Source organism: Ixodes scapularis, unplaced genomic scaffold, assembly GCF_016920785.2.
Source record: "Ixodes scapularis isolate PalLabHiFi unplaced genomic scaffold, ASM1692078v2 PGA_scaffold1__304_contigs__length_218370807, whole genome shotgun sequence".
Classification (NCBI taxonomy): domain Eukaryota; kingdom Metazoa; phylum Arthropoda; class Arachnida; order Ixodida; family Ixodidae; genus Ixodes; species Ixodes scapularis.
This window is the reverse complement of record NW_024609846.1, coordinates 186,442,592-186,470,396: the sequence shown is the minus strand read 5'-3', so window position 1 is coordinate 186,470,396 and position 27,805 is coordinate 186,442,592. Positions and strand designations below refer to the sequence as shown.

Genomic DNA, 27,805 nt, shown 5'->3' with positions numbered 1-27,805 from the left:
TCGACACCGTTGATTACAACCTGATAAAAGCTTCTGCATTTTTATTCAGCAGAAAGGAAGGGGTGGAGGGCACTGTCATGTATTTCCTTCCTAACCGAACACCTGCTGAGGAGCATACCATTTCTCAACCAGAGTTATAAAGAAGAAGCATAAAGAGGTGCCCTCATCTCACTCTGTTCCGGCACTAACGAACTGCGACTTGAGTCAATGAGAACATCCTGCCAATTGTACTCCCCTTTGAAGGGCCCCTAGGATCGTGTTCCTGATTGCGTTTCCCCTCCTTTTTTTTCCCAACTCTTCGCCTCTTCCCTTTCTTCCCCTCCCCTGGCGACTGCACCCTGGGGGCCCTCGGCGTGACGCCGCAGCCGTGCCGGGTATCCGTAACGAGAAAGAGTATGCCTGCTGTCCGGAGCCGTACATCGACATCACGTACACGATACACATCCGGAGGCGGACTCTGTACTACGGCTTCAATCTCATCATCCCCTGCGTGCTCATCTCCTCCATGACCCTCCTCGGGTTCACCCTGCCTCCCGACACTGGAGAGAGGCTCACCCTGGGTAAGTTCCCACTTTTCCTTGCTCCCCTATTTTTGGTGGGAGCGGAAATCCGTCGTTGTCGACTGGTTTCCCGGTTCACTGACGGTTAAGCTCCCCAGATTCTCGTAAAGGCAACCGTGCTTATAATCATAAACAACAAAATATACGAAAGGTAAAATATAAATGGGTACTGGATTAATGCCTCTTTGACAAAAACGTAAAAATAAAATCATTGTAAGAAAAAAAATTCAGTTAATTAGTTTAAAAGGGTGGCAAAAAAAGCTTCGGATATCTGGCTCTTCCAGCCTACGTTTCTTTAGATTCCTTAGAGCAGTGGTCGGCAACCTTTTGGCGAAGCGGGCCGAGTCGCCGCTAAGCCAAGGCGGAACGGGCCGGACGGCAAGCAGGGGGGAGGGGGGGAGGGTATAAAATTGAAAAAGCACTTGCACGAACTTACATTGACGTGCATAAATCGAAAATGAACAGTTTCTCTATTTCACGACGAACAACATGAGATACGACATTTCCACGAAGACCTAGAGACCTATCTCAGTGAAACTTTTGGTGTTGAACTCCGCTCGCCAAACTACGAACATCCACACTGAAGCTGCTCACTGCGAGTCGCAAATCATTGTGGAGGTTCTCGTCAGTCATTCGTGAGCGGAAGTTGGATTTTTTGCACTTCATTCGTGAAAACGTCTGCTCGCAGACGGGCAGCGAATTAGACAACTTTATTTTATTTTTTTTGTTTTGTTTCTTGAGCTGACTGCGTAGGGGGGAGGGGGGGGTTGCCGGGAGGCTGAGGGCCGTATGATACTACCTCGCGGGCCGGATCCGGCCCGCGGGCCGCTAGTTGTCGACCACTGCAGGCTTAGAGAAACATCAGCGGCCAATCTGCACCCTCCAGGGAACATCACAAGACGTCGCAGTGGCAACAGCGTTATTAAATGCAGTAACCGTGGGCTGTGAAGTCATGGAGTGACGTCACGTCACGCTACAAGAGTGCGTTACGTCAGGTTACCTAGCGTAACTTCACGTGACGCCACCACTTCACACAGTGATATTAGGTTGCCATACTGCACTGATTTGCGTATAGTGTATCGGCAAGACATTCCACATACCGGAACGCTTATCTGGTAGATCGAAGGAGCGCTATCATTTTTAAGGCTTCCCTTTCCTGGGCCGAAGCTCTCTTTTATACGAAATTGCTAATGTGAAGTCAACCTTTATGTGTGTGTATGGACTGGCACTTACATATGATCAAGTAACAATAATGACCACATTTCATCAGAAAAATCGATTCTTTCCAGAACGGCCTTCGGCCTGAGCCTTTTTTCACAATCTCGCAGTGTAAGATATGAAAATGTATATTAGGCTCACACTACTCATATAAAATTTCATATTTGTCTGCCAAGCAATATGCCTTGGAGGTATATGTTTTTCGACCAAATTGAACTGCTCTTCGAATGTCTTTTACTGCTACTTAAAACAAAGTTCAGCCAGCGATTGGAGGAACTTAAATTGAAAACGTATGAGTCCTACGTGCCTACTAAAATCAGATATGCTTAAAGAAACCAGCGACCAAATGAAGCTACAGAACTGCCATACTTTCCGGCCACACTTTTATTATTTTTTTGCCTCAAGAAACGTTTGCGATTTTAAAGATTTTTAAATGAAAACAATATTCGACATAAAAAAAAGGAGCAAATGTTCTTTTCTTAGTAAGGACAAAATGAAACCGCGAAACTTCGGGCTGTGGAAAAACAAACAAAAAAAAAAAAAAAAAACGAGAAGGTAACTTTAAAGAAAGAGAAAGAGAAGGCGCATTTGTGCTCACATCAAAACCACGCGCGCTCAAAAAGCTTCCTTGCTCCAGAAAGCCTTTCCCCAATCTATGACCAAAGCTGAACCTTTTAAAGCATCGATAGGCAAAGAGCGCGGCAAATACATATAGCTTAAAACAACACAGATCCGCGTGCATACAAAGCAAGTCGGGACCCGTTGAAACCAAGTGCTCCAGCCCACTCCCCGTCAGCGCCCCTTTAGGTCACAATGTGCAGCATAAAAGTAAAGACGGGCGCGTAGCTTTCATGTCTTCAATACAAACGCTCGAACGAGACGTGAAGTGTAACGAAGCTAAGCGAAAAAGTGCCGGGGGAGTAAAGATACATTTTCAATTTCCTGAATACATTCCGCGACCGGGGGATCTTCACCAACGCGTTCGATATCTTGTGCTTAGAGTTGACTTGAACTGGTGGAGAAACAACGCGCGTTGCGTATTCACCTTTATTTTTTTTCAAAAGGGATGTTTTTCTACTTATTTTTTGTGTCCTGACTTTGCGACTTTAGTGTTTCGCGATGTGCAAAGAAAAATAACATCGATACCTCAGCCAACAAAAGCATAGAAATCTCGACGCAGTTCGATACCCCTGAACGCAGGAGAACAAAATGAATACAATAAAAACGAGGCTTGCAACTCAGACTAGAAGAAAATCGTAGCTCTATCCGGATTCCAAGCCTTCCCAGGGGAATATTCAAAGACCTAGATTATTAGGTTAAAATGTGGTACTCCAAGAAATGCGAATACAAAACAAATTATAAAGAGGTAATGATATAATTGATAACGCGACGTCACAGTACACGACAGAACGGTACGGTCAGAGGAACAAGAATCTACAGGCACCTTGGTCAGTCGCTTTGTTATTTTGGCGACGTAACATTTTAAGCTTTTTGCTACATGTACCCTTTCTGTTTCCCTTTAGATTGTATTGCGCAGTTTTTTTGTGTTCAATTGTTGTATTTCGCGTAATAAAACATTTGAGCATCGTAAAAAAATAGTATCTGGGAGCTTAGCTCCTTAACGTATTCGCACCGCAGATTGCTGTACTTGGAGCGAAAACCCACGCTGCAGGACCAAGGCATCTTGAGCTCAATCTCCACCCCTGTCCGTTTAGATCTTAATGAGAATCGTTCCGGCGTGCGGTGCTCCGATCACTGATGCATGAGTACACACCGAAGACTCCAGACTAGGAGTCGTACTGCACTGGCTAATTGTATCTTCTATAGCGTGGACCATTGTCGTCATACATGCACAGACCGACCTCACGTTCTCCAAACAAACAACGATTTGGCTTCTCTGCTTTGTTATCAAACAGCACACTGTGTGCTCTGCGATTGCGGTTGACCAACAAGAATTTATATTAGTTTCTTTTATTTTTTGCATTTAAGACATGCATATTAAATGTAACGTGGTGAAGTCTGTCAGCAACAAGCTACAACTCCAACGAGCCAGTATTAAATTTCAAGCGTGAGATTAACCCACGAAATACCTTAAAACGTTTTTTCTTTCTTCGTATACCACTTCAATACCAATGTCGATGACTCCAAACATTCATCTATCTGGGCAACAACACGTTTGAGCAATCGCAAAGTTACCCTAACAAAGCCTAGGTCCGAAACTAAACAATAAAAACAAAACTTAGAAGAATACAGAAACTGACAAAGGTTTGACGGCAAACATCGAAAGGCCATCAAGTCTTGACCAAGTCTCCAAATCTGTCGGCCGATCCCAAAAGCGTAGCAACAGCTGGTCGGTCCGAACTGGGAGAAGTCGTAAAAAAGAGTGGAGCAGGCAACAAAAAGACCTGGCTTCCTCTATAAAGCTAAATGAACCCAAGATCACACAAAGAAGGCAGAGAGGTGATCTGGCAGAGCTCCGTTTATCGACCACTCTCTCTCGTTCACCTGACTCGTGGATTTCGGAGGGCTAGGAGGTTTTGGAGGAACGCCGAATGGCGGAGCCGCTGCACTCGAGTATAAACCGCCCAAGGCGTTGTCTTCCTGCCACACGAAAGAAAAAAAGAGAGTCCCCCCGCAATTCCGTGTAAACTGGCCAACGACTTCGACGTCACACAGCTAAACTCCCAAAGATGAGGGTCCGAACAAAGAGAACAGAATAGGATTCTAGATCGAGATGCTTACGAAGGTATATCTATAGTCTTTATATACCATTTCAACTTAGAGACCGGCCGCAGCCAAATGCTAGCGTCCGACAGAGCTAATCAAGCAGCGCCAAAAGTGAACCACCATGGCGACGTCAGCCTAACCAATCACGCTCAAAGAAAAAAGGCTGAGGGGTCATGCGGTTTTTACTGCACGTGATTGATTTGATCTGGGATAGCAAACTCGCAAAAAAGAGAGTAACGAGCCACATGCACCTCATTATCACCTCACAGCCAATGGGATTGCAGCATTATACCCAATATGAACGCCGACGGACCAATCACAAAGCAAGAGGCGTGATTAACATAAGAAGACGCGCCCTGCTTTTTTTATAAGCTGTCAGTGACTAAGTATTTTTCTTTTCGCATATTCAGGTGTGGACGAGCGGTACTAGACGGGTTATAATATCGACGCGTTCTGTCTCTTCGATGAGAATGTCGCGAACTATTCTCGTTTTTTTCTTTTCCCGCGCATCAAATCTATAAGATTATTGATTAGCCGCTTAAAAAGGCACATCATTGAGGGCGGATGTCCAGGATTCGGTTGCGTCATAAGCTGTTTTTTTCTTCTCTTTTTTTATGAGGAGGCTAAAAAACCGATTTATACATGATTTAAAAGAAAAAATCCGCTAACGGGCGCGGTCGTGAAGCGCAGCTTTTGTTAATTTAATGCCCTTCCGGGGCACGAATCGCGTTTCGGGTGCTTTTAATCCCTAGCATAATTCTCTTGTTTCGTCGCCAATTATCACGCCACTCCTATTAATACCTTTCGTTCCCTGGTCTACAAGATACAAGGTCCCTGAGGAGATATAATTTTAATGAGTAAGATTCGGAATAGACGAAATCAAAAGCGGGTGAAAACAAAATTTCGGCGTTCCCGTGATGATGTCATTGTCTCGATAGTCTCAGACACCTCGTATTATAGGCGTAAAACCGCAGAACGCCCATGTTTATTTGAAAAAAGTAGCACCAGAAAGTACGCTGTACGGATTTCTTAGTTTAACTTCCTCAACATCTCAACATCCTCAAGAAAGATGTTATAAGTGTTGGCACGAGCGATGTCTAAACGCCGTTATAACCATTACAGTCAACTCACGCTTGATTAAAATAAAAAGAAGCAAAATTCTGTGATAACTTTTTTTTTAAATTTTTACTCTTATGAAAAACAAAAGTATCTCAATCATATGTATAGCATACGATCGAAATTTTAAAAGCTTCCCCAGAGAAATTAACAGCGGCGCACGGAGACACCGAAGAGCACTTTGACATCACGAGTGGTAGCTTGTTAAACATAAACCTTAGGATTTAACACTTTCCGTGTAGATATATTTAATGGCCCGCTGGCAAGGAAAAATATTTCCGAGAAAAGTTACATTCTATTTTTTTTCTCACTTTTATTTTAACGTATGTTTCAGCGAACATCGGTCATACTTTTCCCGCGAAGACTACCCTTAGAAGAGGCAAACGATTGGTGTTTTATTAGTCACTGTTTAGTGTGGTGCGTAGAGATTCAGACAAATGAAATTTTTAATTACCACTGTATAATTATCTTGGGTTGCCAAAGGCATGGTAGCGCTTTTTTGGACGAGGACAAAAGAAAGAAAGACAAGACAGACACGAGCGCTGTCTGTCTTCTCTTTCTTTCTTTTGTCCTCGTCCAAAAAAGCGCTACCATGCCTTATGCAACCCAAGACCAATTACAACTAGCCCAGCATACAGCTTTAATAAGTATAATTATCATTTTTTTGTTAGTAAATATGAACCTACGGCACAAATTAGAAACTTGGTCAGTGCCACCGGAAACGACCTAATCAGTCAATTTAAGAAATACTTGAAAGGCGAGGAAGGCGTGGTGGTGATCAAAAATTGCAGTGTGTGCTGCAGGAGCAAGGATGGCGAAGCGAACGTGCGGGTGATGAGAAACAGAAAAAATCATGCTAGGGTATCAAAATTGAAACCTATTTCAAGAACTCGAAACACAGTGCAGGCGCTACAAATGTTGCTTATTTGACCGATTTCGCAGCTTTCGACGATTCTTCTAAGTTTCTAATTCAACCAATATGTTCATTTTCGGTAACAAAAATACGCTGATCATAGAAATTTGATTACAACCTTAGTTATCCTAAACACTTTGCACCTCAATAAACAGCCCTATTGACATTGACCCTCACGGCACGTATCTTATTCCTGTGCAATGGGTAGTTTTCACCCAAACAATATTTTGACCTATGTTCGGTTAGACACCCGGTATAATATGTGAGTGCCATCGCCTCTGACAGAAAGAAGCTCAAAAGAGGCCTACATTGTATGTAACAAAAATATTGGTAGGCTTCCGTTTGCCCTAAACTAGTTTAAAGGCTACATGGGCCGCATTTACGACATATTTAGTTTTTTCCGCTGATTTGCAAACTTACGGTAAAGCTCCTTGCTGAAGGTACTAACTTCCGTCTATACAATAAGCAATTAAAATGCAGATGGGAGAAAAGATTGCATTTCAACATATAGCTATCGTTGAAGTAGCTTAAGGTCCCGAACGAACGCCCATTTTCGAAATCTTGCCTTCCTCATACATTTTCCCTTTTTTTTTCACTATGGGTGGGCGCTTATTCGGGATTTTACGGTAGTAGTTACGCTACTATTTCCTCAACCGTGAACTGTGAGGTTTGTGCTTTTTGCGCGTGCTAACACGACATTCCTTTCAGGGGTGACGATAGTGAGGTACGTATCATAGACATCGGTCCTCACCCGAGGTGTCCTCCCGCAAACACGCGCACAGGTGTAACCATTCTGCTGTCCTTGACGGTGTTCATGCTGCAGCTTGCCGAGACCATGCCTCCCACATCGGACGCCGTGTCCATTATAGGTGCGCCGACTGACTCGTCCACCATTCCTCGGGGTTCGCTGCTCGTCCTATCACCGTGCTACCCGGCTGCCTTCACTTTTGACATGATTGTTTCATGGCTCATTTGAGTTTTGATGTTGGCGGTGTGTGTTTGTTCTTCATGTTTGAAGCGTTTCGTTGTACAAGCCCATTTCATGTCTGCGTAGCTGTGGATGCTTTGCCCTTAGAAATGCATTGTGTTCTTATTTTTATATTGTTCAAACGCCTAGAACTCCTAAGTTGTTGGTATTCAGTAAGTTTTTAAAGGTTCCCGAGTCCGCACTTCACTGAAGAAGACAGAGGTGTCAAAAACCTAACGCCCTTAGAGTAAACAGAAGCAGTGATGAAGTGATACTTCCGATGCGAAATTCAACCCTATTTGAAATAAAGGGTACAAATGTAATCATGAGCAGGACAAAACGATAGAAGAGTCATTTCAAGTAGTATATGATAATTGTCCGTCTCAAGTCTTCTTTGTGATCGACTGAAACCCAACGGATCTGGACTTTGGAAATCGCATCCAAATAGACGTAGTATTTATTTAGATGGTATTTTAATGAGGAGTATTAGAAAGGCAGGTTTTTCGGGGGGAAACACTCCAGTCTCGATTTCTCGTTCAGCAGTATTAAAAGGCCACGGTCTACTTTGGGCGATTTAAAAATACGTCGCTCTTACATTAGGCGCGTCGTAGTTTAAACTCTAATATAGGGTGATTTAATGAGGAATGATTAGATACAGGATGAATAGTAGGGGTGACATTCGTCCTGGAACAGTCCGAGCTCTCTGAATGCTCGTCGAGCGCGCGCCACTCTGCGGTACCACTTCTTCTTCCTAACAATATATATATATATATATATATATATATATATATATATATATATATATATATATATATATATATATATATATATATATATATATATATATATATATATATATATATATATATATATTTATTTATTTATTTATTTATTTATTTATTTATTTTTTCGAACGCTGAGGAATTTGTGAAATGCGACGTTGCAACACAAATAATCATAACGTTCCTGGTACGGTGAACCATTGCAAAACAAGAAATAGCTGTTCTGAGGTCAGAGCATTCCCACGGAGATCGTTCAATGTCTACGTCTCGTTCAGTACCACACACACACACACACACAGACACACACACACACACAACAGCCGAATTCAGACGTAGCAACCCTTTCCTGCGGGGCACCGAGAGGGCCGTCGATTCCCGTGAGAGGTTGCGCAGGTGCAACGCGACCGACTATTCTACCTCCAGAAAATTCCCACGGGGAGGTTACATTTAAGGTTAGGCTCAAAGGGAAATGAAATTCCGCTTTAGGAATACTTTTGTGCCACGGTCCGGTTTTCTAGACACTTGGCCGTTCCTAAATTTGCATTGTGGGTTAGGAAATTTGTTTTAAACATACAAACGTCGTACACGAAGGTAACTTGACGGCTGCCGATTGAGACAGTCCCTCTAATCCTGCAGAATGTTCTACTGCATTATGTTCCGCCACAGTAATTGCTGTCTATACTCCGTTTCAAGCTAGTAGAGAGCAGCCGAAGGTATACGAACACTTGAAACCAATCAAGCAGAGTCGAAAATGCACCTTCACGGCGCTTGTCGTTTTTGTGTGGTTGCGACCAGCTAAACCAATCAGGAATTAGTGCTTTCGACCGGCTAAGCCAATCAAAAATTTGCGCTTGTGACCGGCTAAACCATTGTGGAATTAGTCCTTGCGACCGGCTAAACCAAGCAGGAATTAGTACTTGCGACCGGCTAAACCAATCAGGACTTAGTGCTTGCGACCGGCTGAACCAATCATGAATTAGTGCTTGCGACCGGCTAAACTAATAAGGAATTAGAGCTTGCGACCTTCTAAACTAATCAGGAATTAGTGCTTGCGACCGCCTGAACTAATAAGGATTTAGAGCTTGCGACCAGCTAAACTAGTCAAAAGAAAGCCAAGGACCACGGCGCGTTCACTGTTTTCGTGACTCGTTTAACCCGTCATCACAAACCACAAAGACGACGAGCGCTTTTTTTTTTCTTGTTCCGAAGTTGCACGAGCAGTCATGTGATTTGACGGAAAGCCGTTACCCGCTTTTGCAGGGGTCACCATTCTTCTGTCGTTGATGGTCTTCGTGCTGATCATATGCGACAAAACGCCAGTCACATCAGACGTCCTGCCGCTCTTAGGTGCGAGTCAGTGTCGTCCTGTGAGCTTCCGCGTTTAACTTTTTCTTTTTTTTTCTTTTTTCTTTTTGTCTGTTTGTTCTGGAGCGAAGTTTTGAGTGTATGCACTGTGCAGATCGCATCACGTATTTCGAGCCGAGTGTTCGCTCGCTGTACTAATTTCTTTTTCTTGAGGTATTTTTTACTTGTGATACTCCTGCCTGCGTCCTTCCTTTCCCTACGTGCACTTTAAATCTTAATTACGATAAATTCGCGTCAGTACTCGATTAAACTATAGTTCTAAATAATACGAGCTCCAAAAAAGTACTTATTTCTACTTTCAATTATGACTTTAATTTTGAAGAGTTGTACTTATAATTTCAATTATAACACTGCTTATGCATTTACTTTTTAGGTGCCGAGGTAGCGTTCATGACTGTGTTGTAATAGCCGATGTCAACTTGATCTTTTTTTTTGGTGCTAATCTATCAGTTAAAAAAATTATATAATGGGCCGATTATTTTCAGTGAAATATCTATTTACGCTCCCAGGTGTACATAGTTTCCAGTGACACTTGGTGTGCTTTTTGGGCCCGACATTTGACTTTCTGTATACGTAAACGTTTGCTAAAGTGCATGCTCCTAACCGTAACATGAAATCTTTCCCGTAGTTTCCAAAGAAAGGATATACAAACAAATGGCAGTAAATAGCCATATTAGGCTAGTTACCTAAAATGAAAAACAGTTTTTAAAGAATTTCTTTTAGTTTACTGGCTTTTATTAGAACGCCATACTCCAAGCCATCCATGCAATTTTTGTGGGGATAAGATCTAAAGTATGAATTAATGCCAAGAGCTCCTAAGTACTTAGCAGTTCGATTTAAGTGCCTTGTTGTGTTATTTTCATTCAAATAATATGGCGCTCCTTAAAAAGTGCAACAATTTGTTCCATATTTAATACTGAAAACTCTGCCACTTTACGCTGTAGAAAAAAGTACACTGGTATTCTATAGCAAAAAGGTAAAGCGCGAGGTTAAATATCTATTTTTGCCTACCGGGAAATTTTTGGCATATCACTCTTCATTCGGAAAATTTAAGACAATAATATGCAAGCCTCAAATTGTGCACAGAGCATAAGCTCAATACTTTCAAACACGTGGCTCCATGTCGCTCTTTGACCAATTCTCATCCACTGCACAGAAATTGCCGATTGATGCCGACTAAAAAATATTCTCGGTAATTTAATATAACCGATGCGTTAGCATAAATGAACATGGTTATGTAAATATAATATATTTGACTGACTCAATGAGAAAAAACACCAACCTTGTGAGTTAAAGGCCTTGGTTTTAAGAATTCACGCTTGGAGAGGTTCATTCAATGTAAACCAGGCTTTTGTGGCGTGCTTCGCTCACTTGTAAATTCCTGCTTTAAATTTATCTAAACTTCGACGACCTCATCCAACAAAACTTCTTTGAGAATTTTTTTTCTTATCCTTCAGCTCAATAGGTAGAAGTGTACGGCACCCAACACGCCTTCAAGTCGATATTTGCTGCATGTGCGCCTCTAGTAACTCTTGCGCTTGCTTCCGTGGCCAAACTTCTGCTGTAAACAGGAAAATATGATCCATAAAACTTGGGTACCACCAAAGTGCGTTATTAAATAACGATCGGCAAAGCTTCTTTTTTCTTTACTTGCACTGTTTTTTTTTTTTTTGAACGAGAATTCGATATAGGTTACTTCAAGTTCTTGCGTTGCGTCAAGGGTTATAATATTTTAAGCCCCATCCTGTTTCTTAAACTTTACACTCGGAATAAAGTCCATGCTTATGGAATTTAACGAATGTATCGTGTATATATTTTTCGTTCCCGGAGATATGTATATAAACTTAGATACAAAGCCGGTGTATATTTAAAATTAACGTAGCTTCTCGAGGAGAAATTATGCAATATAAAGATATTCATTTTACATAATCCAGCGAATCTAAAAATGCACACTTATATTGAAAAACAAATCTGTGTTAATATAATTTAAATTCTTTAGAGCGAAGGACAAAAACAAAGAGTTTGAAACATATTTCATTGCTGGATCAGCCCTCATTTAAAACATTTGTTTTATAAGCACGTGTTATGGACTTCCAAAGAGTAATGATTTTCAATAGATAATATACTCGGAGCAACCTTAGAAATACGCATTTGTTTTCGTTTTTTTTAAACCAAATTTGTGATTTTTTTTATTACAATTAACGTATTGTGTTTAAGGTATCTATTTGTCTTGCGATTTCGAGTTTGGCGACACTCTACTGGTACGTTGATACATACGATAAGAATACTAATCAAATACAATTTGTCACAAATAACCATAAAGGTTCCCCCTTTTCCAAACCATATAGCACGAAGACAACCAACAAATGAAAGAAATGGTTTTTGTTTTGCTTTCCTATGCTCCATTCAAACTGCTGCTCGTTAGTGCAACTTCCGTCCCACTTGCCATTCATATTATCAATCCCTGCTCATAACATGAAAGAATGGCAATACAAAATATTCAAAAGCAATAACCATTGCTGGCAAGCTAAGCAACGCTGGGAATTGGACACAATTACCCTCTCATAAATAGATAAAAGAGGAGATGACTCAAATGGTTCTTATTTTTAACTAGGCTTAGCTTAAGCCAGCTCGCGTGTTTATTAATGTTATCATTATCATTTCGTAAACTCCTGGGAAGTCGGGTCAATTCGACCCTTCTAGTTTCTATTTTTCCCGGATGCAAAAGCACCTGAGCGTCCCGCTCACTAAACTCGGTGTAGGAGCTTGATGTGACTCGCTTTTTGTAACTTTGCAATTAAGTATCGACTTTCGCTCATTTAAACGAAGCTCTAAATAGTGTACCTAAACAAAACGCTATGCACTGCTTTCCCGCCGCACAAAGTTCTCTGGCGTTTCTGCACGGGCTTTGTTGCACGCCTACTGTTGCTGTAATGCGCATTTCCCTCTGTTTCCCTCTCCATTATGGCATGCCGTGTGTTTCCTTGTGTTTGCTCTGTCCTTGTGCTGCCAGAAGTGTATAAGACTGAGGTTCGATGTTAACGTAAGTAACGACCTCAATTTATATAGTTACGGGGTTATAGTCACTAGAGTTTCACAGTTATTGGCCCCGTTTTTTTAAGTGCTAATAGGGTGTTTTTCTATATTTTACAAAACTGTTTTTTTTTTAAAACAGCTGTGAAACATACAGCAATATGAATTGCGCAGGGGCGTTATACGACCAAGAGGACATAATATAGAGAGAGAATGCTTAATATAGGTAAATTATATATACCTGAAAAAAATCTATTAGGGCAAATAAATGTACGATTCCAAATAAAAACTCGCTGAGTGTCATCGAAAATCACTAAATCGGTCCACTTGAGAAAAATGCAAGGTGCGTGGGAGGCTCAGCGGTGCGCCAAAGTTACCATTTGGGTAACCGTCGGGATGCTTGTGGTGAGTAAACGTGAATGATGATCGAGAAACGGGTAAACCGTGCGGGCGCCCTTTCGCACCACTAGCTTTGCACCTGTTGCACGTGTGGTGACTTTTGGGGCACCAACACTCTTCCCACCCGCGCCAAATCTTTCTATAATATACTCTAGTCGTTTTCGATGACGCTTAGAAGGTTTCGACTCGGAATGATATATTTGTCTCGGTTAATTCGGAGGTTAATTAACGAAAATTAATAAAATAACCGACTTATCGTGGCGAATATTTTCCTATATATTGACCACCAGGTCCTATAACTCTGCTGCGCAAACCGCAATAATGCAGTTTCATGGAGTTTTTTGTTTGTTGTACACAAGAGTGTAAGATTAAAAAAACAAAACAAATCACTGTATACGCCGCATTTATAGATATCGCTTGTTTATACATTTGTATTGTATGTCTATAACAGGCTTTGACAATATTTGAGGATGACTTAATTTATTACGGGTCGACAAGTGCACTACAAGTTTCATATAGACCTGCAATGAAGTGCATAATTTTGTTTGTCTCGTGTGTAAATGGTAGCATATCAATAAACGTCCCGTGCGTCGATTTTCCCTCATATCATTCGATAAGCCAATCGCTGCGAGTTACTAATACATCTGCGTTACGTGCTTTTGTAGAGCTGGTTGGTTCATGCTTGTTAATGCCGATAGCTGAATTCTGATGAGGCACGAATGTAAACGTCTGCATAAATACAGCGGTGATTGTGTCCACTACTTTACTATAACAGAATTCATAAAATTACGAGCCTGAAAAAAAGGAGCTTTGTCAATGACATGGCAAAAAACATGTTCAGACCTAGAAATGAACTTTGCGTTCTGACGCTAAGCATGCGGTAGAGGCTCGAAACGCGGACGCGCTATGCTTACGGAGACTTAACGTTTCGGTCTCGACATATATACATATTTGTCCTTGTCATTCGCCCAACTTCTCGGTAGAAGGCGATAGTCACTTACCCACTGTCATTCTAGCTCAAAACGCTAAAAAGAATGGATGGCAGCGGACATTTTTGAGTGCAAATGTGAGAAAATCGACGCACGGGAAATTTGAAGGATGTAAAATGCATAGCCCTATACTGGCGGCCAGCTATAATCTGCGGTCAACATCGCAATTACCATTCTATGCACAGGTCGGTTTCTAACGGCTAGTGTTATTTTTTTTCGTGTGCATGGTAGAATTGAAGATTGTAATGAACACAAAAAAGTAAAAAAATACAAAAAACAGAGGGTGCATAGAATGTGCAGATATGTTATAAAAAGCTCAATATGTTGTTTCTCTTTCGTTTCCTTTTGAGTCTCTTTTATTTGGAAGGACTTTACATTGCCAGCCATTAATTAAGTATTCTTGTACAGTTAAGCGTACAATAATACTTAATTAGTGGTTGGCATTTCAAATTCATCCCTATCAATTGGCAATAGCCTTTCTGGTATATTACTGCATACAGACATTTGATAAATATTAAATTCCGTTGAACTATTTCCCGCAAAATGGAACCAAGTTGTCGAAAGTCAGGTACCCCTTGTAGAATACTTTGAGAGTTCTGGATGGTCTGCTTTCACGTAAAGCCCTTCGAAAAGCACATCGCCGCAATTGATGAAGGGGGCTCGCCGAACTACGAGGCTAAAATAGCTCCAGACCTAACAAAGAAAAAGCAGTCTTCTATGGAAAACTGAGCAAGACGTTTCGCTTGAGTACGTAATGTTGAATGTGCTGAGTTTTTCTTTTCTTTTAAGGGGAAAGGGGGGAAAGGGTGAAACATGTTTTCAGCCTTGTCATTCTCCGAGTTCCCTTCGTAGATTGCCGGCGATTGGTTCTCCCAGTGTTTACGGGAGAGTAGACGCAACCGAGTTTATAGAGTGAAGGATACCCGACTTTACATCGGCGTTTTAAGATCAGCTGCTTTACACAGTCTAGGACATTTCAGAGTCGCTGCCACACAAGAGACAAACGTGTTGGTCCGTAAAAAAATAATGCCGAAAAGCAACAGCGTCCTTACTTTTTTAAAAATGTTATATGCATATATGGGAGCAGCGTTCCTTCCGTCTTTCCACAGGTTATTACACCCACCCTCGTACACTGGTATAAACGCCGTGGCGACATTCGTAAAACATTACGCAGCGTCACAATTAACCAAAAACTGAGGCAGGAGTTGTCGTTGAACAAGCCTAACAGCTAGAATTTTAAACACTGGTTATAAATAGAAACCAAAACATTAGAAGCGCCTCAAAATATTAAACCTATGTTATGTACACTGACAAAATCCGTTGTTTTTGCAGAGCACTTTGGTGAGCGAATCGCTGGAGGTTGTGGGTGGAGCTCGGAGGATGAAGAAAAGGAAAATATGTTCTAGGCCCAACAAACAGTCGGCACATACAAATGTCCGATCCGTTACAGTCAATGTAATGCACAAACTTAGTTTTTCAGGTCTAAACATTTTTAGCCTCGTAATTTACTAAGCTTCCGCCACATCTCCATGGTGCTCTGCGGGGAAGTAGACATTCCGGATACCTTAAAGTGTTGGAAACATTTATCCTAACAACAATAAAATCTTTACTTTGATCATGATTTTCACCTCTTTTGAGCGGAAGGAACACTCCCGCGAACATATCGTTTATCTTAGCACAAAGTTACCACAAATAGAGCTGTTAGAAAGAGGCCTCATCTTAAGGTGTAAACATTACGTCTCGTGGAACAATATAAGGCAACTTACATACTGCGAAATTTCGGTAAAACTGGACGTCTATTGCAACCATATGGCACTGTTGTTGTCCTGGACGAAGTGCGGTTCCAACACTGTTGTCGCCATGATGTTCGCGATGTTTCCGAGGTATTTGTAAGCATATACTATGGACTAGGGGTAGATAAAACTGTTTGCGTTTTGTGCGTATAATTACAATATATAATCTAACAGTGGGTTTTATTCGCTCGCGTACAGGAACTTATTTCGCCTGCATCATGATCATGGTAGCGTTCTCTGTGGTCATGACAGTGGTGGTGCTCAACTACCATCATCGAAATCAAGAAACAACCGAAATGCCTGCTGTGGTAAGTTCTGAAATTCTGGTTCTCGTATATTGGACGTACATCACATTAAAGTAGGTACATGGGTTACCTTGTACGAACAACGTATAGCCTACTTGAGAAATGAATGATATCCAGCGGAAGAACCTTCAACATTGACCTAGCCTCACTAACATTCCTGAAATTATTACCTAAATAAAAAACACACTGTAGCTGATGGTACCAACAAAATCACTGTAAAAAACAGATGGGTTATGAAAGAGGGCTCTCATAAAACGATGATGAAAACGTATTTAAAGCCCTTGTGACCATCTCAGTAATTTTCAATAAAAAAAAATCCGTGGCTTTAGTAGCAGGTTCAAATCACTGCGGGGGTGCTCACTGCGGGGGTGCCCGCTATCTAATAATTTTCCAGTGGTGAAGATTTCAGTGAAATATAAGAGAATTCTAATTTGTCTAAGCTGTTCCTCAGGCTTTCGCCGGGGGTGCGGCTGATTTGATTCGTTGGTTTAAATATAAAGCCATAACATCTTCTTTCATTTCTGTTTCAACACAGTAAATATAAAAACATTGCTCGCAGCACCACGCGAAACTCAATTCTTAATTTGTAGTCCACGTAAGTTGTGCACTAAAGTTATTTTTATTGCTTCGTACTCGTGTCAGTGTTAAGCGAAGTAACCAAACAAAATAGACCCTAACGTACATTATAAAAACATCTGGTCGTAAAAGAACTATTACTGGTTCTTCTGCTTGTTCATATTTGGCACCCAAAAAAGTTATTTTAAGCACCCCTAAAAGGGGTATTTCGGGAAGAAGCAATAATAGCTCCCTTACAGCTTCTTTTTTGATGCGAAAGACGTCTTCATCGCCCAGTTGCCTTTCTAGTGCGCCAGGGGGCGATAGTGCTTGAAACGAAACCATTTTTCACGAGCTGAAAAAGATGTTGGAGCTTCGAAAAACCTTTCAAGAACAAATTTTTTAGAGTGTACACAAAAAAAAAAAAAAAAAATCTCGTTTATGAAGAGCCTTCGACGCCTCAAGAACTCTTTCAGCTCGTGAAGAACGGTTCGGCCTCAGGCACTATCGCCGCCTGGCGTACTACAAAGGCAACTGGGCGATGAAGAACCTTTTCGCATCAAAAAAGTAGCTGAAAAGTACCCCTTATAGGTACTTCACAAGGCACCCTTTGAGGGGGTGCATAAAATAATATCTTTTTAGGATGAAAAATAGAAACAAGCAGAACCCCTAAGGGTTTTTTTACGACTCGATTTTTTTGGTGTAGGTTACTAACGGGTGGTAACTATTGTCAACTTTGTGGTTCTCTTTCAAGTTTATATTTTAGAGCCGTTCGTACCAAAACGCTTACGTAAGCAGATCGGCGCCTCCTAAGAAAATTCGAAAGTTTTAGTTGTACTCGTGTAAGACGAACAAATTAAATAGTGATTTTTGATTTTTGATTATGGAGTAGTTGGTACTTTATGTAGATGGTTGGATGGTTTGAAATACGCGGTATAAGGGATTGTTTATGTTATTTTTTTGTTTGTTTGTATGCGTGTGTGTGTGTGTGTGTGTGTGTGTGTGTGTGTGTGTGCGTCGGTGTGTGTGTGTGTGTGCGTGCATTCCTTTGCGTTCAATAGATATTCGTTGAGCCCAAAGAATTATTTGATGACAGAGCCTATAAAACAGGTTATTTTTTCGGACCACTCATTCGCCATTTGCAAAAATATATTGAAACAGAACATAGTAGGCTCCTGAACGGAATGGATCGGTTGCCCCAACGGATGAATCATTACGGTTGACCCACTGGAGGTCTGGTGGTGGTGGTGCAGTGTCTTCGTTGGGAAATATTTTTCAGTGCATGGCGGAAAATGTAGAGAACAGAGGCGTCTAAGGAAGGCGGTAAAACACATATAAAAAACGAATAATAATAGATCAAAATATTTCCGCACCTACGCCGGAGTTATTCATCACTTCGGTAGCCAAGCTGGTTAAACACAGGCTCCAGTTCTTACTCAAATAACTACCAAAAACGGCACTCAGTCTCAACTATTTGTCAGCCCGCCACTCGCAAAAGTGATGGTAAAAGAGACAGTGAACAGCGGTTACGACATCCGATTCCGCATAGCTTGATCATGAATTGCTTTTACATAGTTAGGATGAGCTGAAGGTCCAGTCCGGTATGATCTCGTTTGGCCTTTTATTACAGCGTCACCAATTTGTCTTGGAATGCAATAATGACGTTGGTTTATTCATCTTTTCCCGATAGCTTCACAATTAACATGGTGTAACAAACACGTTTCGGCAATGAAACTCTCCCCTCATCATGGCAGAAACGCGGACAGTTATAGTTCATAGCAAACATCGAGTTAGGACTGAACCATCGAAGAGCGCGCTACAATAAAGGTGCCAAAAAAAAACAACGAAACATTGTCCCAGCAGGGTAGAAAGCTGGGCTAGTTGGTAGTGGTTCATGATGAAATAAAAGGTGCACAAAACGCGAGGACAAAAAAGGCGACACGTACGTGAGACGAGCGCTTGTCTGTAGTACGTGTCCTCTTTTTATCTAGGTTTTTTTTTTCGCTTTTTATTTCATCATGAAACATCATCGCAGCGCACGCTTCGTCGGAGTGGCTGCCGAAGCGTACGCTGCTATTTCAGCTTGCGAATGAACGTATACCACACAGATGCATGTGGTTATGACCACGGTGGATGAAGAGACCAGTAGATGAACGACTTCAGCTTGCCTGGGTGCAAGCGCGGTGAAAGTTTAATCGCGTTTCTCGCAAACGCCGTGAGATGACGCAACATGTCCAGAGCAGAGGTGGCAGTGTTGAAATTACGGTAATTAAGTTACAGTAATAGTTATGCAGTAATGAGTAGTGTAATACATTACATATGTGTAGTTTTTGTAAGGTAATAAATTACTCTGGCGCCGTAATGGTAATGAATATTCGAAATTAGATTTTTGTTTGTTTCAGGTATATTCTTGAGCGCATACAAAAAGCCAAAAGAAACTTCTTTAAAAAAAAAAAAAAAAAAAACACAGATAACGCAAGATTAGGGGGGGGGGTGAGGGAAAAATATATATCAAGAGAAAGGTACTATGTGACTGATGGACACGATTGATGAACGGAAAAAAGAAAGCACTATGCCAATTGGAAGCTTTGAAGTGTTGGTGAAGCACACTAAAACACACAATAGTAAAAAAAAGCAAAAAAAAAAAAAAAAGCAAGCTGGAGCAGCTACGAGAATTTAGTGGGGCAACCCTCGTTCCCGAAACAGCTACGTCGCCTCTATCGCAAGGCTGGCCTCCCCTCCCCAAACCAACCCCCCCCCCCCCCCCCAAAAAAAAAAAAAAAAAAAAAAAATCCAGAATTTTTTTTTTTTTCGGAAAGGAGGTAAGTGCAGGAATGGAGGCTGAGGCCGAGGAGTTTCAAGATAGATCAACTACCAACGAGGCATTTGGTTAACTTTCACCCCCCCCCCCCCCCCCCAAAAAAAAAATCAACATGTTTTCCTGTTTCTTTTTTTTACATCAAATTTGGGCAGCTGCTGGTCTCTTGTTCGCTTCGGTATCGTGGGGGTAGACAAAACAAATCAGGCAACCGTATCTATTCCACCTGTCCTAAACGTCCAGGCATAGCGAATAAGTAAATCACCTAAAGTTTTGGAATAACCCTAGTAATTGTCAGCCATACCTCTAGCCTCACAAGCTTACCTCCCTTTCCTCGCGATCAGCTTCGCTGCTCTTTAAACCCGGTGTGACAAGCTTCAAACTGCGGCTTATGGAGATAGAATATTTCTATTGTGAACATAATGATCTCTAGCAAGAAAGTATCAATTGCCCATTTTTGTATGAGAGTTATAATGTATGTCCTGACTTTTTCTAAGTAATTTGAAATTGTAATTTATTACTTGTCTTCTGTGGTGATTTCTAATGTAATTCACAACATTTCAGCCGTATCATTTAGAGCGGTTAGTGATGCGACGTACTTGAAAGATAACAGTAACTTGGGGCCAGCTCTGGCCCAGAGGCATCTTAACGGGCACCAGGGGCGCCGATGGGAGCCACTCGAGGAACTGTTCCTATTCGAGCGCGCTTTCAAGGGTTCGCCGCCCGCGACCGCGCCTGTGCAAAGGCTCCTATATCGATAGTGCCCCCTGCCGGAGATGAGCGAAGCACCAGCAAACTTTGGCCGCCTCGAAGGGCTTTTCTCTCCTTCCAGCGTGATCATGCCTATGTAGAAGCTGGCTGAACAAAAAATAGTAGCAAAGATGTGCTTATAAATGTTCGAGAGATTAATCGGAGAATTAAACATCGCCAGCAAGAGCCGATATGACGGTCTGTATACGTGCAAAGGCACGGCAGGCGCATCGGGCCAATCGGGCCCCAGTTGGACACGCTCGGAACTTTTCTTTCGCACGCGGCCAGATGGAGCCAAAAGGAAGGGACCTCCTTTCGCCGAACGTTACTTGAACGCTTCGTCGAATAAACTGCCATTAGCTAAATGTCTTTTGCTCGCAATAATATCTCCACGGCAGAAAAGGAAAAGCGACCGCACTGCGTTTTTTTACAGATCAAGACAGTTTTCCTGGTTTGGCTTCCTTGGCTGCTACGTATGGAGCCTCCCGGCCAGAAGCCAGGCCGTCGAAGCCTTTTCCTGAACAGCAAGATGAAGGAGTTCGAGCTCAAGGAGAGGTCCTCGCGGAGCCTGCTGGCCAACGTGCTGGACATCGACGACGACTTCCGCACGGCCAACAGCTCATCGGCGGCCATGTTGGGCGGCCACACCGACTGCCGCTCGGCGGCCGGCGCCCGCTCCTACCTCGGTCAGGACATGGGGCCAGCCGGAGGAGCGTCCACAGTTCACGCCTGCGTCCACTCGTCCAGGGAGCTAAACTCGATCCTGCGAGAACTGCGGTTCATCACGAGCCGCATGCGCAAAGACGAGGAAGAGAAGGAGATCGTCGGCGAGTGGAAGTTCGCTGCTATGGTCGTCGATCGCGTGTGCCTCATCGTGTTCTCGGGCTTCACCATCATCTCCACGTGCGCGTGCCTTTTCTCGGCACCGCACTTGGTCGCGTAGCTACCGCGGGAGCTGAAGGCGGCTCGTCGCAGCGTGTTCCTTCGCGGCCCGCGTCGCAGCGTCACCTTCCCTCCCCGCCCCTCTTTCTCTCTTCCAGACGTCGCTAGGGTTCAACGGTCTTCTGACAACAGCGGTCAGGACGGCAGCGCCGCAGCGTCGGTAACGGGCTCTCGGAGAAAGCGCCTGCTGCGTCCGACTCCTGCACTGCCATTCAGGCCCCGTGTCCAGTTCGTCGCAGGGAACTACGCGTATTTTGATCCTTTTCGTGCTATAAAATTTTTCGATAAACGGGGGAAGGGGAAATGTCCCCCAAAAGAAAAAAAAGCGGTGAAGAACGCAAGAAGCAAACGAGTTTACAGCGTGCGGCTTGGCCTGGAGCGAAGAAAAAAAAAACATTCTACAAAAGGTGCTAAGAGAGCTGTGGGTATCGAAGACCGCCGTGACAATGTGTTGCTTCCAAATAATATTAACAGCGGTCTACAAGAGCTGATTATTCGAAGAATATGGAGTGGCTGAAGCTGAAGCGAAAATGTACAGCAGAGACAACAACCTACAGAAGGTGGCGGAAGAGTTGTGTGAATTTTAGCGTTTGTGTGAATTTTAGGAAACTGGGACTAGTCGACGGTAGCTCTTAGCGTTTAAAGCGCGCGGCGGCAGTGGTAAGAGCATTCCATGAACTATACGTCATAGTGTTAGGCAGTTTAGAAAAACTAGTCTTAGTCGTGTTTTTTTTTTTTTTAATTTATTTCTTTCGACTTGCCCGAGTTATCTACATTTACAAACATCGTTTAGGTGTCTGAATAAATGTCAATGAGGGTTACAAGCGGGTTTAACAGTGCTATACAATACTGCGCAGTAGTTCTCCCCACCACCAGTGCCAATACTTGGTCGCGCATGTAGATCGACCTTTCTTCACTAACAGCTCCACACAACAGCACGGCAGTTTACGTTTAATCTTGGCTTGTAAATTAGGGTTACTGCACCACGCATTCATCCCGACTGGTCTGTCTATTCGAGCGTTCTACTATCGCCAACTCGACCCTCCTCTTTTATGAGGGCACATCCTGCGTTTTGTGGTGTGGAAGCAAATGAACTCCGAGACTGCAAGGAACTGTGTTGGCGCAATCAATAAAGACGTTCCAGCAACGCCATCCTGGTCAAGGACTCGGAACAGAGTGTTCTCCTGGGTGCGCCTTCGGCATTCAATCAACTTCGAAGAGGAGGTGTTGCGATTGTGCGTGCTAATCAAACTCTTTTCATTTAGGATCCTTGACACTTTTCGACTGATACGCGAATGATGCTTGCAATTTTTTTTTTCTGCAATCGCCAAGTTTCTTTTTATTCTTTGAACAGGAATTGTTTGCTTTCAAGCCTGTTGAGACCAGCAAAATATTCTGCAGCCGCTGGTAGGAAATTGATAAATATTAGGTGGAATTTCTCGCGTGATGTGTTAGGACCTAAGTTATTAACATATCGCGCAGAAGACATAAGTTAGGGCCAAAAGGACCTAACAGCTATGTTCAGATATTGTTTGAAATCCTTGTTTTGTGACAAATAGTATCAATGTGGACAGAACAGCGACACGAATTTCTACCCTATATCAATTCAAAAACATTAACTCTCCCATGGAGCGAAGACAGTGTTGACTGCAACCCTCCTTGGCAGAAATACGACACTCACAAGCGGAATTAGGATTGGCTACGACGCTTCATATCAGATGCTTCTTAACGGAAGCCGTCCGGGCGCTCAAGGTCAAAGCTCAAAAATAAAACACAAAGGAAAGCACAGCAACGCAGATGCATCGTCACGGAAGCCGTGGAGCCCGAGGCGGCGCCACGACTGCGCAGTGTGAGAGCGTGATGTCACTAACGGTGCGCCATGTGAAAAAGGAAGAGGTGGCGCGCTGCATGTAGGAAAAAACACGTTAGCTGTCTTAAGTGTGCCGAATTTATTGCTTGATGGTCAGGGTGTAGAATGGCTCCTGTAAAACCCTTCATTGTGTTCTATGCCATGCCCAATGTTTACTGACAAATATTTTAAACACACCCATCTCCCAAACCAATTTGAAAAAAAAAAATCAACGACTTTGTAACGCAACTAATGCATAAGGCTTTATTTGTGCCAACTAATAAAGCCAGGAAGCACATTACTCATACTTGTTTGCTGACAAATCGGTAATTGACATTTTATAACGTTTACACGTGAAATATACGTTATTCAAAGCGACCAATACAACCAGACTACTCGAAAAACAAAAGAAACTCGTGAAATGTTTTTTTTTTTTTTTGTACATACACATTGCCCATTTTATGTGATAACCATGAAATAAGCTGGTTGCCAAGAGACAACCACACCAACCCAACAAAGCAAGGTCATCCCCACAAACGCAGTTAAAGTTCCTCGTTAAGCCAGATATTCAACTACTGTGTTGTTAAGTTTTAAATGTCGCTAAAGATTAAAATAAAAAAAAATCCAAAGTTTTTTCGACAATATATAACGCACGTACTCGTTGCGTCTTCGGATGCTTCTAACATTCGGCTACACTCACTTCGCGTTCATTCCAGCTGGAAAATTAATACCCCGCTGAAGTCACTGATACCTTATTAAACGCAGAACTTTGTTTTGTGATCGATTTTAAGAATTCTTGCTCTGTGAAAGTTTTTGTCGGCTAATGCCACAGTCTGATCGGCTGCTGGACGAAAATAAGATGTACAGGGCTCGGCACGTCCCGCGCTCCTGAAACAATCAGTGACTGGAGGAAATGATAATTTTCAATTAGTGGTAATGGGCGGTATTTTTACCAACTTTAGATTTCGCTGTAGCGCATGTCCTCCTAAGTTATTCATATAAAAGTGTTATAGAAATGAAGTACTCAGTGCCAAAAACAGTCTGATGCCAACGGGTTGGGTAAATGAAGAGCGTACCAAGTTTAGGGTTTTAAATATTTAAATCTCGAGAAAGATACGTTGTTTGGATGAGGCGCGCGCTAAAAATTTAAGAAATATCCAAGGGATCGGTCGGAAGTGAAGTCGTTCCGCGCATGTATATTTACGCACATTTCAGCTCCTTTACCAGCGTGTGTGATGCTAAAACAAAGTATCAAAATTAAAATAACTTTACGGAAACTTGTTGTATTTCCCTGAAATTATTGTGTAGCCCTCCCATCTCAGGCGTTTAGAGCGAAGAAAAAGAAAACAATGTTTTCTTTTTTATGAAGTACACTTCACTATACACTTGTTCTTTTTTTCGTTTCTGGAGGTGGCACACAATTATTATGAAATTTAAATTGATTGAGAAGACTGTGAATCTTATATACAAACATCTCTTACGGCAATAAAATACAGCTCTCCTAGAGTGAGCTGTTCGTCGAAACACGCTCAGACACCCACTAAGATGCGCTCCTTCGTAATTAGCACAAACAGGTACGACGACAAAAGTTTGAAAGCGGCCGCCTTCATTCTCGCTGTCGTAAAATAGATGAACCGTGCGTACCAAGCTTCTTAAATAACACCAGGTGCGAATGCTTGAAAAGGATGAGCTTACGATCTTTACAGTTATCATAACTGAAGTCTTAATCTGTCAGACAACTGATTCTTGAAGCGCATCTTACCCTCACAAACATGTCCGCTCTTCTCGGGAGTCTTCGACGATATCTATTATATGCTGGTTCCTTGAGGCCAAATTTAGCTCATTCATTTGTTTATGTGTCTGCTCTTTTTCACACGCAAAAAAAAAAGAGATGTGTCAGTGTGTTGTGCCCATGTATGTCAAGCGCAGAGTGTGAAGTTGCTCTTCCTTCAGTATGTTGAATCATCGGGAAGAATTTCTTTTTGTTCGTGAATTCGTGAGTGAAATAAGATTGTTCGATAATCCCCAATTTCTTGTACCAAGTGCCTTAGTGCTCTTTCTGTGTATACGTCCTTGAGAATTCAACATTCTTAACATTTCTGCCCACAAAAAGAAAAGAAAATACGAGTGTCATGACGATGTACTTGTTGACGTTGCTTTATTGGCTTCGTCCGATCATGTAACGTCGGCTGTGCTCGTACTTGGCGTGGAACAGAGTGTAGAATCCCACGAGCCACGGGGAGACCTGGTGAACGTTCACGAGGATGGCAGCGTACGGTCCCTATATGGAGCGCAAGTTCGTCCGCTTCTTTTTGCGTAAGGGGGTTGCGACGATGTCGGGGAACGCCAAACTCTTATTATTGGCTAGATGAAGAAAAAAAAAGAGTCGGTAGACCTCGAGGTTTCTGGCATTGGGGTCTACCCGCTGCCCTTTCGATCAAAGCCAATCGACGCTCGGCGTGGTACTAACGTCACCGCCACTCCCGAGCAAGAAGCAGACGAACTTGCGTTTCGCATAGTCATCGACAGTATAAGAAACGTAGGGCGAGGCTTCCGTGTCTATGCTTTTTGTACGAGTTCTTTTTTATGCGTTCCTATCGGATAGTGCTGCAACTTCCTTGACCAAGGAGCGACACCGTGACACGATCGGGGACGGCGCGACGCCCTGCATTTTTTGAGTTGTCGGCGACTGTGGTATGGTAAACGTGCCCGTAAAACTTCATTTTGTCTATTCGGCGTGTGAGGAGTAAGTTGTGGTGCCAACTAGAAGTTGCCAAGTGTATACTTTGGTACACGTCTTAGGAGGGCTGTGCGTGTTTTACAGTTGTTAAGATTATCGCTAGTGCTAGGTGTGCCAAAAAAGATGTTAGCTAAGGAGTCATCGATGAATGGGTGATACAAGCGCTTCGGAGGATGGCCGCTAAAGAGTCAGATCCTCAGATATATCTGCTCCCTGTAAGTGTTACGTGCGAGTGCGTGTCCTCTAGTCACGTTGAGAAACAAATGTCCTTGATCTGATATCAGCCAAGATGCACTGTCATGTTGTCAGCTCCACGCGAACGGTGAACGTGAACATAATGCAGAGTCAGAATCCACGCGGCTTGCTTTATTGTTTCTAAATCAAAACCTACGTAGTTCTCTGCCGATTGTAAGCGGTAAAAATAGGCACTTTTGTTTTTTCTTCTTATTAATTTTCACACAAAGGCTTCTTCAGCTTTGTCTCACCCTGCACAAATGGACGACTTGTGGAACTCGATTGTCTTTTTTCCTTGTGCCTAAGTGAGATTTAAAACAAATAAAAATGCGAAAAAACTTTTAAAATAATGGTCGTAAATACATCCTCGGCCAGCAGTTGAGTCACATTCAACCAGGGCCTGCGGTTAGATTCTCATAATGCCAAAATCTAATTTCCTAAGGCTCGATAAATATTGCGGCCTGCCTCCAAATAGGTAACTACTCTAAAATCTTAAAGCACCCATAGGCCAAGAGGAGATTGATTTGCCTCGGCTTTACGTTGTGTAAAAATGCGAGACGTAACATTGCTACGTCCGATGCAATTCAATTGAACGCTTTGTCAACGAAAGTTTAGGTCGCATATGTAGTCATTGATATTGGCCCTTTGCTTTTTTTACCAGTTAATTCTCTATTGTTGAAGCAAGTGGCGTTCGGATATGCCTCACGTTTTCAACACTCTTAGTGTATACACAACTAATAATAATTTTATGGTCGACATCTATATGCGTAAAAGAAGTCCAGAAGCCGGAAGACGTCATAACTAAAATACGAACGCCAAACTTACATGATATACTAAATTCTACGTTTTCATTTAAGTTATATATACTCGTTGAAAACAATGACGATTGGTGCAGTTTCTTTATTAGGCTTGATGAGCGCAATTTGTATTCTATTGTAGACCAAGGGTATTTTGCAGCTTATGTTTACTTTATCAAAATAGCTTCCTATTCATCTTACAGCACTATTAGATCTAAAACAAAACGTTGCAGAGCACTTTTTTTTTACTTTGAAGCATTGGGGCAGGGTGGCTTGTAATAACACTGGAATTTATTTGAAATAAAGAGCTAGGTCAATATTATAAAACTAGAATCCTAGGATTTATCGTTTTTCAAGGTGCTGAACAAAGGCGTCGTTTGTAGGGTAGCTCACCAGATGATCTTTTACAAAAAAAAATATTTACATCTCAGCAGGAAAAAGTTGTAGTTACCAAAAAAAAATTTTAATTCGGATTGCACTATACCAAAAGTTCCAATTACAGAATGTCGCTACGAACAATGAGTGAGTCTTCAGAACCGTTCTGGACCTCATAATATGACACCAGCTGCGACCTTGTGCAGTTGAAATTAACACTGAGTCACCGGGAGTGCGCACCTAGGCACCTAGAGTACAAACGGTCTTCTCCACTTGTTCAGTGTCTACACCAATGTCCTTCTGTTTCCCACCACGTGACAGAGATGTGCTACGTGTGTATGTGTGTGCACGTCTCCTTATCCACTTGTACGAAGAGAAACTGAAGGAGACGAGGAGATGAGAGCTTTCGGTGACGCCGCGAGCGCCGAGCTCTTGGGCGGATTACTGGGTAGATGCAATGGCTAGCTGGGCCTTTATCTCTACTCAGTGTCTTCCTCCAATCAGAGTACACAAGAGAGTCTTCTGCTTCTCTTACAAAGTCTGAAAGCATCGCACGCTCTCATCTCCTCCTCGGTCCT

General features: G+C 42.4%; 1 protein-coding gene across 1 annotated transcript in view; it reads left to right on the top strand.

Moving 5' to 3' along the window:
* Positions 1-21,373, top strand: part of LOC121836190 (acetylcholine receptor subunit alpha-type acr-16-like) — a 103,312-nt gene extending 81,939 nt beyond the window's left edge. The window contains exons 6-10 of the mRNA XM_042291010.1: positions 366-560; positions 7,317-7,403; positions 9,544-9,630; positions 16,061-16,170; positions 20,724-21,373. Coding sequence (XP_042146944.1) covers positions 366-560; positions 7,317-7,403; positions 9,544-9,630; positions 16,061-16,170; positions 20,724-21,233 — 989 coding nt within the window. The 3' untranslated portion in view covers positions 21,234-21,373. The remainder of the gene's footprint in view (positions 1-365; positions 561-7,316; positions 7,404-9,543; positions 9,631-16,060; positions 16,171-20,723) is intronic.
* Positions 21,374-27,805: the final 6,432 nt, after the last annotated feature.